This window comes from Mandrillus leucophaeus, unplaced genomic scaffold (genome assembly GCF_000951045.1).
Source record: "Mandrillus leucophaeus isolate KB7577 unplaced genomic scaffold, Mleu.le_1.0 Scaffold261, whole genome shotgun sequence".
NCBI classification, from domain to species: domain Eukaryota; kingdom Metazoa; phylum Chordata; class Mammalia; order Primates; family Cercopithecidae; genus Mandrillus; species Mandrillus leucophaeus.
This window is the reverse complement of record NW_012102710.1, coordinates 730,893-743,620: the sequence shown is the minus strand read 5'-3', so window position 1 is coordinate 743,620 and position 12,728 is coordinate 730,893. Positions and strand designations below refer to the sequence as shown.

General features: G+C 44.4%; 1 protein-coding gene across 1 annotated transcript in view; it reads right to left on the bottom strand.

The window, feature by feature from the left end:
• Positions 1 to 12,728, bottom strand: part of PROM1 (prominin 1) — a 127,761-nt gene that overhangs the window by 12,793 nt on the left and 102,240 nt on the right. Inside the window, exons 17-24 of the mRNA XM_011984133.1 lie at positions 12,079 to 12,163; positions 10,342 to 10,485; positions 9,349 to 9,420; positions 7,845 to 7,937; positions 6,082 to 6,135; positions 4,401 to 4,481; positions 4,204 to 4,272; positions 2,689 to 2,781 (exon numbers count right to left, since the gene is read on the bottom strand). Of these exons, the coding sequence (XP_011839523.1) occupies positions 2,689 to 2,781; positions 4,204 to 4,272; positions 4,401 to 4,481; positions 6,082 to 6,135; positions 7,845 to 7,937; positions 9,349 to 9,420; positions 10,342 to 10,485; positions 12,079 to 12,163 (691 nt within the window). The remainder of the gene's footprint in view (positions 1 to 2,688; positions 2,782 to 4,203; positions 4,273 to 4,400; positions 4,482 to 6,081; positions 6,136 to 7,844; positions 7,938 to 9,348; positions 9,421 to 10,341; positions 10,486 to 12,078; positions 12,164 to 12,728) is intronic.

The following is a 12,728-nucleotide window of genomic DNA, read 5'->3' as shown; positions in this document are numbered from 1 at the left end:
CGCCCGGCGAGTTGTTTGTTATTAAGATGACAAATTAACCCTTCTGGCTTTGGTCTGCATCTGAGCAGTTGAGATGCCTGCATCTTCATTCCATAACATTACTGTGTCAAGAAGTTAGAAGCAATGCTCACTGCATGCTAGGGTCTCAATGTTCCACATTTAATTTAACCAGTCTTGAAGGTACATAGAAGCTAGATGACCATGTTTTGTCTAAAGAGCAATGTTAAAGTATAATTTTTTAAATAGTTGCCAACATTTGTAGGTCACATTTCACACGTAAACCTGGATTTACATCTTTTCTTCAAAAATCTAAAGTTCCATCTCTTAACATTGAACCCTTGTTCCCACAAAGCAATAGTCTGGAAGTGGTTCTTCCTTCAAGGGGACATTTGTCCTCAGTGGTGACACAGTCCACACCACTCACATCTGCAAGGTGATATTCCAAATGATTTAACCTTATGGACAAACAATCAGGACCCATGCATAGATGTCATGGGCTAAATGCCACTCTGGCTAGCATCCTACACTTGGCCTGCTATGTAAATCTGCAACCTGCCAAGTTCCTATGTAAGTTCAAGTCTGACGATATCCCTGCCTTAAGATAATGCTGTCAGTAACAGTAGAACGACTCTCCCCAGCCCACCATGAGGCCAAATGCCACTTGGAAATAACACCTGCTTCACCCTCACAGCTTGACCCTGCATTTCTGCTTATCTCCTGGCTGAGTTCAGAATTACAGAGGTGGCATCTCTTGGCTCTTAACTTCTAGTCAATTTGTTTTCCCTTCCCTCTATGGTCCGTTAGATTTCTGTTTTCAACCTTGTCTTGAGAAGCTTTATAACTTTATAATGACCCTATCCTTTTTTCTGGAAGCTGCCTCAATCCTTTTGAGGACAACTGAGATACAAAATAAACATGTGAGCTAGTCCACAGTCTATCTGATTGACTAAATGGATGCCCAGAGCTCTTCCTTATGATGTAAACCCTCTGCTATACAGCTTCAGCCTCTGATCTTCCTGAGCAGCCTCTAGGCCTCCCCTCTGTCCCTGGATCTATGGAGAGGCATCTGGTGCCTACGTGGTTCGACTGAATGGGGTGGGTGGTGGAGGCTGGACATAAAGAGAGGTCAATTCAGAATCAAGCAGGTTGGACTCCCCTAATGAAGGCTTCAGCCAAAGCTGACGGCAAGGGCCACCAAGCACAGGACAAAAAAGAGTAGTTGCTAGAGGAAGGAAGCATCCAGGAAGCAGGGCTCAGAGTCTGCGTGGTTGGGTTGGTGGCAGAATCCTTTTCACTCAGGCATGAAAGTCCCTCCAGCAGACAGATGGACAAGTGAATGAGGGAGATGGACAGACAGGGCAATAGGGATGAACTGTGACAGAGACAACAACTGATGCCACCTGACAACGCATCAGTGATACTCTGTGCCAGGTATTATGCCAGACAACAGGGGCACAGCCTTGAATGCACTGGTGACTCATGGAGTGGAGAGTCTAGAGTGTGCTGGAGGGACGGGTCTTAATCAAAGAAACATATAAACATGTAATTGAAACAGCAATAACAACTCTAAAGGAAAAGCATAGAGTTCTACAGGAATGAGGAAAACGGAACCCAACCTAGTTTAGGGAATCAGAAAAGTCTTCCTGGAAAAAAGACATGTTTGAGCTAAGACCTGAAGACTGAACTACAATAGTAGTGAATATTCATTGAACGTTGATGTTCCAACAGCGTGAAGGGCTTTACATGTGACCTCTCACTGAACCATCAAAGAGCCCCATGTAGGCGAGGAACTCAGAAAATTTCAGTAATTTTTCAAAGTCACAAAGTTCTGAAAATATAGAAGTGGAATTTTCATTCAGACTTCATGTTCTCCACCATTGCGTTACCAGACCTAGAGGAGTTAGGTCTTACAGTGGGGAGTGGGTAGGTGGAAAGGGGAAGAGGAGAGAGAAAGAGAAGGGTGGTATGTGCCCATCTCCAGTCCAGGCAGAAGAAACGGCATGTGCATGGGCCCGAAGGTGAGGAAAATGAGATGTATTTGACAAAGTGAAAGCAGATGAATGTGTCTGGAGCACAGAAAGAAAGGCAGGCAGGCAGAGAGCACACAGTGAGATCTGGAATGGGGAGGCCCAGCCATGCAGAGCCTAGTGTGATGACCTATGAAGGATCCTGATCTTCAGATAGCAACGGGAAGCCACTGAGGTGCTTTCAGCAGAGGGAGAGGATCCGCTCACAGAGAGTCAGCGTCTATTGAGGAGGGAACAGAGCTGAGGATTAAGCCTGATTAACTGGAACTTGCCATCCCGATAGTCACATTTCCAAGACTTTTTAATGACAAATGAAGTTTGGTGCAACTTTGGGGTTGTATATGTAGTTGTACTGAGTATTCTTTTGAAGATTAGAAATCTGCACACCCGTGACTGTCTTTCTGATTATTCTGAACTAATAGGAGTTTTCTCCCTGCAGGTTTCCTGACTGGTAAATATAATCCTGGTAAGGAAAAAAGATAACCGCCCAGAATTTTGACTTTTCTAGTCTATTAGCATATTAATACATTGATCAAGATGTTGCATTTTAGGTTTTGGATTCCCTCAAGCAGAAAACATTATTAAAGTGTCCATCACAATTCAGAAAAACAACCGAAGACGATGGATTCATTGCGTCTTCTTTTGAAAGACGAAATCTTACCAGGGGGTCGATAATGTAGCTACACAGAAAGACATCAACAGCAGTATCTAGAGCGGTGGCCACAGGTTTGCAGGATGCCACTTTCTCACGGATCTAGGGGGGTGGAAACACAGGCAAACTTTGAGCCGTATCCACAAAAATCCACAGGAATGAGACGTGCCATTTACTTTTGACTTGGTGTCACAAAAAGGATCTCCATGTCCTCCAAGACAAGGGTCCCCAACCCCTGGACCACAGATTGATACCAGCTAGTAGTACCAGTCCGTGGCCTGTTAGGAACCGGGCTCCACAGCAGGAAGTGAGCGGCGGGTGAGCAAGCAAAGCTTCACCTATATTCCGCCTCTAATGTAGCAGCATTAGTTTCTCATAGGAGCATGAACCTTATTGTGGAACTGCACATGCGAGGGATCTAGATTGTGCTCCTTATGAGAATCTAATGCCTGATGATCTGTCATTGTCTCCCATCACTCCCACATAGGACCATCTAGTTGCAGGAAAACAAGCTCAGGGCTCCCACTGATTCCACATTATGGTGAGTTGCACTTATTTCATTATATATTACAATGTATTAATAATAGAAATAAAGTGCACAATAAATGTAATGCCCTTGAATCATCCCGAATCTACCACTGCCCCCAGTCTGTGGATAAAACTGTCTTCCACTAAACCAGTCCCTGGTGCCAAAAAGGTTGGGGACTGCTGCTCTAAAACATGGAACTGACGGCTGATGTGCATGGATGAGTTCTGCATATACAGTTACGGTTGGCCCTCCATATCCCTGAATTGTGCATCCATGGATTCGACCAATCATAGATTAAAACATATTCAGAAAAAAAAGAGAGTTGCATCTTTACTGAACATGTACAGACTTTTTAAATCATTATTCCTGAACCAATACAGTATACCAATTATTTACATAGCATGTACATCGTATGAGGTATTATAAGTAATCTAGAGAGATTTAAAGCATACAGGAGGATGTACATAGGTTATGTGCAAATAACTGTATCTTTTATATAAGGAACTTGAGCACCCAAGGAGTTAGGTATCTGCAGGGGGCCCTGGAACAAATCACCCATGGATACTGAGGGACAATTGTACATATTTCAAAGCAAGATCCTTAGTCTCTCTGAGCCTTGGTTTCCAGTTTCCTCATTTGTTTTGGAAGAGTGACCCAACCTACAGGACTCCTGAGAGAATTAAAAAGTTCTTGTGCCCAGCGTAGTGTTTTAGTTCAAATTTGCTACCTGGCCCCTTTGTTACCTGAAAAAGGGGGTGGGAAGCAAACGGAAGAATTGCATATGGCAAAGGTGAGCAAAGGGGACCAGGAGGTGGCTGTCCCCTGACCTGGTGGGCAGCCCCAGAAGTCTTGGTCCTGGACGTCAATATCCTTTCACTTACCTCCTACCAAATTACGGGAAAATTTAATTTTATTTCTTCCAGATTTTACCCTAGAAAAATGACTATCCTAAAACATGACCCCCCCTTAATATTCATAAAAGATAAACTACTTACAGAGAACTCGATCCACTGCAGATAGTGTTCAAAATATCCTATTATTGTTTTCCTATACTTCTTAGTTTCCTGGAAAGAAACAGAAGATGAGTAGAAGCCTTAAAATGATGACAGCATACTTAAACATTATAAATATTTAATCTGTAACATTCATGTGCCCACTTACGGACACGCTTACTTTAAAAAGGAAGACTCACCTCAATAATAACAGAGGAAATATTGTTTGTGATGAAGTTCTGAGCAAAATCCAGAGAAGCTAGAATCCTATTTACTCTCTCCTGAAACACACAGCCACAGTTAGCAGGGTATCAAGTCATATAAAGATTTAATTAGATGATTTGCATATTGATTCAAGTACTATAACTCAGCTCCACAACACCATGACCTGGACCTCCTAGTTAAGAGGAAGACAGAACCTGCCCAGCCCCCTGAGGGCAGGGAAGGAGATGAGCTGAGAGGGGCATTTACTCTAGGCCAGACACTGGGCTAGTCCTTGATAGGAATGGCCTTGCTGGAAACTCACAAGGAGGCAGGAAGGAAGGTACTGTTTGCTAGGCTCCCTTCGCGGATGAGGCAGCTCAGCCTCTTCAAGGTCACCATGCTGGGGAAGCATACAACAATGCTGGGATTTGCACCAAATTTTTTTTCCACCGGAAAGCCCGTAGTCTTTGCATCACAACACAAGCAAAGACGAGTCCTCTGCCAACCCACATGGCAGCTTGGTGCAAATTGGAAAAGGGGCCTTTTCTGCCCAGGGACCTCAGGGCACAGAGCCTGGCCGGTGAGTCAATGGCCAGTTTCTGCCCCCCGACTAACCCCCTTGGCTGGATCCCTCATGAAAGGCCTTGTACCACTGCACACCCTCGCCCTGTGCATACAGGTAGCAAAGCACCTGCACGTAGTCACTGGTGTGTTTCCAGGCTCCCCTGGCATGAGACACACACTTATGAAATGGCAACTGTGATCAGAGGCATAGGGAGGGTCCCGGAGCAGAGTAAATGTAAACATCTTCAGAGGAGCTGAGCCACGATGTTGGCCTCATTGAGAAAAGTGGAAGAAGGGAACATTTAGTTTTATCATGGAGGCTGATGCTCAAAACCTCTCATGGACAGGCTATTTTGTTCAATGAAAAACTATCTTCTGAGTTGCCCATTGGTGCTGTGGATACAAGATGAATACAACACAGCCTTGCAGCTCAGTGTCTGCTGCGGGAATGCTTGCAGCCTGCACGTGGCCCCTGTGGTAGATTGCATTAGCTGCTCAGGATTATTGATACGCTCCTCGGATAATTTCCCAGAGCGTGGAGTGTACTTCCCCAGCCAGATGACGATGTGACCATGTGGCTTGCTTTGGCCAATGGAATGCTGGTGAAGGGGCAGGGTGCCCGTTCTGAGCAGTGGCTTAAAGGACAACCTGTGCCTCCTCTTATCCCCTGAATTCCACTATGACGACATGAGGTGCCCCAGACAGGAGCTGCTCCTTCAGGCCAGGTCTCTCAATGGGAAGATGTGTAGAGAAGCCTGTTGTCAAACCAGCAGGGAAAATGAACACTTATACTTAGAAGGCACTGAGGTTTGGGATTGTGTGTTAGGCAGCATTATCTCTGTGAAAGTGACCAATGTACCTTCAAAGCTTGCATCCTGCACATCAAAATATAGATTTCACCTACGTACCTAATAGTCTGCTAAGATGATGTCTGCACTTATAGAAGTACTTGCAGAAAGGAAATAGTAAGAAAACCCAATTTGGTATAAATAGGTAGATAACCAAGCCTTTTTTTTTTTAAACTTAAAGTACCTACAAAAATCACATTTCTAGCATTCTTTGTGTGGTGTTTTATAACAAAACCCCATGATGGAAAACAAAGTAAACCCTTACCAACAATCCATTGCCTGTGCGTTGAAGTATCTTGACACTTTGGTATAGAGTGCTCTGGTGAAAAACAGATAATATTTCCAAAATTATGACATGAAACAGCAAGATCACATACCTTGTGTCCTCCCTTCCCACAAGACAGCCATCAAATCTGTCTTTACACTGTAATGGTTTCATTCTAGAAAAAATAACCAGCACAATTAACAATGTGTACCTTCTATGCCTCTGGTGTAAGAAAACCGGAAGAAAAAAATTGGATATATATCCTAAAGCTGTGAAGAACAGCAAATCACATGTGAGGCATCCAAGAAATCCCTTTGAATTAGGTTTGATCAAAGCGGAAGGCATTATTTAAAACAGAGCCTGCCCCACAAGAGGGGTTAACCTGAATGGTTTAGACTGGAGGTTGACAAACTTTATCTGTAAAAGGCCAGAGTAAACACTTTAGGTTTTATCTGCCATACTCCCAACTACTCAACTTTGTCCTTGTAGTCAAAAGCAGCCACAGAGAGTTTGCAAATGAGTGGGTGTGGCCATATTCCAACAAAACTTTATTTACAAAAACTGGTGGTAGGCTGAATTTAGCCTGCAGGCTGTAGTTGGCAGGGTACCTAGCTTGCCAACCCCTGGTTAGATCATAGGTCACATGTACGAAGCACTTTGCCTATTTGTGGACAGGTTGCCCTAGCTCTGAAAAGGCCAAAGGGTCCTGTGTACTTGGAAAAAAAGCATTTAAAAAAAAAAACAAACGCAAAGCCAGCTTAAAATATTAACAAATTTGTGTTAGGCATAAACAAGTGTACAGAAAATTGTAAAGAGCACTGGACACAAATTAAGAAAATTCAGTGAAAGGACTTTGTGAATAGTCTAATAAATTAGGAAATCAAGAGAGAAAAAAAGGGTACTAGAAACTAGTCCTGGAAAGTTTGGTGTTGGGATGTTCGGATGTTCGGATGTTGGAGTGGAGTGGATTTACTTGCTTGGCCAAACCTGAGCAAGCTGATTCAGTAACCCAGTTTCCACACACTTCTCTCCTTGCTGGCTACAAATATGGCCCATACACAAGCATAATATAATAATTCCTCCTCTTTACTGAGATCCTCTGAGGTCAGGTCCTTCATCTCCACGAACAGGTAAAAGCAAGGCAGTTACTGATCCCAACATTTTTAGATAAGGAAACTAAGAAGCTACAATAGTTTGGAGAGCCAGAAGCAGGATTTAAAACCAGGTCTGTCTGACTCCAAAGTCCACGTTCTTTCTTTGCTAGAAACTGCCTTTATTGCATTAAGAAAAGAAGTCACAAGGTGGTGAGAAGCAAATGGAAAGGATGGAAGAGAGGAGAAAGGAAGCAACGCCCATCAAGACAGCAGATAGGGCTAAGTAGATCTACAGAGAGAAGCACTTAACCTCACCTTCACATATTTCTAGACAAAGCTTGGAGAAAAAGAATAGAGTGAGTCCACAGCACTGTAGCTAAATGCGGGGCATAGGAGGGCCTGCTCACAGCAATGGAAACTAGAGCAAGGTGGAGGAGACAACCACAGATTTTATCTAACTGTTCGCACTCAAATGAAAAACCGAAGGGAATAAACAGAAGAGGGAGGTGCAATTATTTTGTCTAAAGCCCAGCTCAGCTTCTGGGGCTGAGGTCAGTCAGCTGGGACCTACGAGAGATGAGCATGTGTCATGAGGCTAAATGAAAGCCAGCTCGCTGCAGTGGATTGTGCTGAGGTCACAGTGAAACACAATACGTTGTTGACTGTTACCAGTGATTGTTCTATAGGAAGGACTCGTTGCTGGTGAATCGTTTTGATAGTTTGTGCATCTCTTTTCAGGGAGTTCCTCAAATTTCCTGGGGGCTACAAAAAGAATAAAAAACAAAGATCAATACCATCTTTCCAGACTCAAAGCACTCTCGCTATCCTCAGGGGCCCTGCGCAGCCAGGAGGGCAGCCATGACATAAGCACGCAGCCCTCCTTGTGCAATGATGGCTGTGAGTGGACATGGGGGCTGGTGTGAGGGCCAGGGCCAAGACACCCTCCTTCAAAGCACAGAACCATGAACTCTCAGCGATAACCCACACCCAAGAGCCCTCCCTGAGTGCCAGAGGCTGTGTTCTCTCCACCTCACCATGATACAGCCACTCTCAGCTTCTCATTTTACAAGTGAGAAAACCAAGGCTCCATGGAGAAATTTCTATTTAACCCATACTCAATGAGTGTTTAATTTATTAATGAATAACAATTCTATAAGGTAGATACCATTACCCCATTTTGCAGATGAGGAAACTAAGGCAGAAGGGAGAAGTAACTTGCCTAAGCTCCTATCCTGAGTCACGACTTAGACCCAGGTCTTCCTCAAAAGCCCAGGTTCCTCATCACCATGGTGTGCTGCTTCTTGGATGGGACCAGTTAAGGCCAAGTAGTCACCAACCAGCAGAGGAGTTGAAAGGGGAAGCTTGTGGGACTGGGGTGGTACCTCTCTCTTCCCTCATCACTAACTATTGGTAATTCAAAGCAACACATGAAATCTTCCTCCCACAGCCCCAGGTACTATTCCCTACACTGCAGGAGAACAACCTGTGTGCATGGGCAGGTGTGTTTAGAAGTGGAGGGGCTAACAGGGGTGGAAACAGATCCAGAGCTAAAGTAATGAGGGTGCCTACACTCAAAGCAGAGGGTGGAAGGCTGCAGTCATCTTGAGATAGAAGGCAGGTGGGACTTCGGACCAGATTAAAGACTGGTGGAAACCAGGAAGAGGAGCCCAAAGCACCTCTCCCTGTCCATCACCATAAGGCATGCCCGCCAGCTCATCGACAGTTAACCATTGCCATGGCAACACTGGGAAGTTACCACTCATTTTCTAGCTATTTCTGAACAACCCGCCGCTTAATTAGCATTCCATTGAAAGTGGTTATAAATAAGACTACAAAACTGTCCCTAGGCTGCTACCTTCTGCACACTGCCTGTGGGGTCGCCCTGCTCCAGAAGAGCGGTCTCTGAGCTGTCACACTGCCGCTACCTCAATAAAGCAGGTTTCACCTGCCCTGCATCAACCCGACACCATCCTGGCAACATTCAAGGCTCAGAGAGGTTTGAGCCACATGGCAATGGCTGTGGACGGAAACATAATGACATGCACAAGAGAGGTGTTTATGAACAAGGGATTACTCACAGCGTGAGGAACCTCTTCAGCAGCTTCCCTAAAAATGGCACTGACGTTTGACATCTACAACTACTACAGTATTTAACCGGGCGATTTGAACTCACCAAACTATTTGCTTTTGCCTCCAGATCATACGCAAATGATAAAAGATTCACTCCTGCGGGGGATTTACCAGTCTACAATAGAAGTGAACAAAAATTGTCTTATGGATATGGGATCTTTAAGCCTTAACACAACATCTAGTAGGCAAGAGATTAAACATGGATTCATGACCATAAAGTAATCACGTGAGGTTAGACACTCTTAAACAGGTGGCAACGTTTGCATTCTTATTTATACATATAAAGCCATATTTTTATTCAATCATATTATTCAACTGTGAAAAGGAATGAAGTACTGATAATGTTATAATATGGATGAACTGCAAAAACGTGCTCAGTGAAAGAAGTCAGACACAAAAGGTTGTGTGTTATATAATCTTTCTTTTTTTAATACCCAGACTAGGTAAATCCATCTAAAGAGACCACAGATGGGCCGGGCGCGGAGGCTCACTCCTGTAATCCCAGCACTTTGGGAGGCCGACGTGGGCGGATCATGAAGTCAAGGGATCGAGACCATCCTGGCCAACATGGTGAAACCCCGTCTCTATTAAAAATACAAAAAAAATTAGCTGGGTGTGGTGGCATGTGCCTGTAGTCCCAGCTACTCGGGAGGCTGAGGCAGGAGAATCACTTGAGCCCAGGAGGTGAAGGTTGCAATGAGCCGAGACTGCGCCACTGCACTCCAGCCTGGTGACAGAGCGAGACTCCATCTCAAAAAAAAAAAAAAAGAGACCACAGATGGGTGGTTGCCAAGGGTTTGGGGAGGAGCAAATGGGGGCAACTGCTTTGCTTTAGGGTGATGAAAATGTTTTGGAACTACATAGAAGCAGTAGTTGTGCAACACTGTGAATGTACTAAATGCCACTGAATTGCTCACTTTAAAATGGTTAGTCTTATGTGAATCTCATCTTAATAAAAAATCAAAAGCAAAACAGAACTACACATCTGACGCTCTAATTTCCCCTAAAGGATCAAGCATGAACACATGCGTCATACCTGAGCCAAGTAGGTGTCATAACTCATTCTGTCTATTCCACAAGCAGCAAAATCCTGAAGGCTTTTTCTTCCTGCTGCACCCAACAGAAAGATATTGAGATTTACCTTCAGACTTTCCAATTCACTGCTTATGCTTGCAGTATGCTGCAAGAAAAGGAAGTTAAAATCAGTCCCTTATTCTCCAAGAATGTCACAAATCAAATGCTTTACAAGAGCAATAAAAGCTGGATGTGGTGGCTCATGCCTGTAATCCTAGCACTTTGGGAGGCTGAGGTGGGAGGATTGCTTGAGTTCAAGAGTTCAAAACCAGCTTGGGCAACATAAAGAGACCTTGCCTCTATGTTAAAAAATTTTAAACATAAAATCAAAAAATAAATAAAAAAATAAAGAGCAATCAAACCAGAAAGGACAAAAGAATGTGCAAGCACTTGACTGGCATCTCTTCCTGGTACTTCCCGTCCTGTTCCTTTCCCATCTCTTTCTTTATGGGTCCCATGGCTTCTAAACCCCCAGCTTTGACAAACAGAGAAGCTGAAAGGGACAGGGTAGGCTGGCATTCCAGGGAAGGGACCAGCACATACAAGAGCTGGGAGTAGGAAGAAATGGGACATATCATTTGGGGAACAGTGTTTAGTTACTTGGGCAAAGATTATGGAAACATGGTCGTTGATTCAGGGTTGTACTGATAGTCAGCAGTTTCCAGCAGCATCGAGTGCCTGCATGTCCCAGGCAACCTCTCCAACTGCTACCCGCCATAGCACACAGAGAAGTGACCCACAGCATGATGGGCATCTATTTAGGGTTTGGTTACAAAATTATGTATGTTTAATGCATACATATATGGACTATTTAGGGAAGATAATAAACTTTTCATATACAGCTTTCAAATACAGCTTTTCACATTTGAAAACCATCAAGCCATCATGGCCTCATGGTAACTCTAGCAGCGGTGGGCAAGCTGTGGGGGCTTGGGAATAGCCTCTTCTCCTGGGATCCCTTTGTTTCTGCTCTCATTCAGGAAACCCAAAAGAGAGAGCACGCTCCAGATTCTTTCCGGCAGAAAGTCAGAAGAGGCCTCTAGGTACAGGGAGTGGGGCTGGTCTAGGCTAATGGCACCCTAGGCCTGGGCAGCTGAAACTCTTGCTCTTTCTTCAGGCCAGTGCGCTCTGGAATGGCCCTTCCTCCAAGTCTCAAGACTCAAGACTGGAGTGTGGGCTCTGGGAAAAGAAAAGAGGAGGTTCTGCTGGCTTCCATCCTTTGCTTTAGTTCACACTGGAGTCCTGGGGCCACCATGTGACTCATAAGGAAGGAGGACAGTGTGGAACATGCTTCTCCACACTGAGTGCCCAGTTTCAGGGACTGGCAGAAAGCGAGGCTGGTCTTGGAGCGAGAGCCTTCCTGAGGAACAAACAGGGACTGTTCCCACAAAAACGTCTATAGTCAGCAAAACGACATCTTTCCCTGTGAAGTGTCCATAGTGAGGCCGCTCTAGAGGCTCTTGCATAATACATTAGAAAAACTCAAACCACAAGAAAGACAACTGGTCGGGCAGTGAGAAAACGTTTTGGAACCAAATAGAGGTGAAGGTTACACAGCCATGTAAATATACCAAACGTCACTTTGAAATAGTTAATTTGATCTTATGCAAATGTCATCTCAATTTCCAGAAAAGAAAGAAAGACAACCGGATTTGGTGAAGGAATGTGTTATGTCGATTCCATGACGACTTCTAATTACCTCATTAATGTTGAGATAGTCACTGATGTCGAAGCTGTTCTCCAGGTGAAGAGTGCCGTAAGTGCCTCTATTCTTTTTGCAGTCACTGTGGGAATGAACAGAGAAATTAGGACCTAGAAAAGCTGTTGCAGCTACCTATGTCCACCGCTGAAGAGGAGGAGGAAGGCTCACTGTTTCTCTTTGTTTAATCTGTGAACACAGAAGTGGGGCTGGGTGTACCAAGTGGCCACACAGATCCCTCAGCACCCACCACCTCTGACTTCTTGCCTTGTTTGACTAACCGTCCTGTTCTTTGAAGAGATGCAATAGGATTGATAAATCTATCTTTCCATCTGTCTCCTACATGCTCTAGTTCCGCTGTGGACCACAAGTTTACAGATTGGGAAGAAATAAATTCTCATTAAAAAGAAAAACAATACTTGCTAGAAAGAGATACACTGCAGAGTAGATTAGGAACTTCATTAAATGATTCTATCAAGCTCCTGCCAAGAACATTTCTACTCTGTATTTCCAGCGCCGAGCTGCACTGACTAAATATATGCTTAGACATCTATCCTCATGGTGAGGACAGAGATAAGGAGGAGACGCAGACATCTCGATGGTCAGCACAGTTTGCTGTAACCTAACTCAGTCCCCTGGGTGAAATGGCC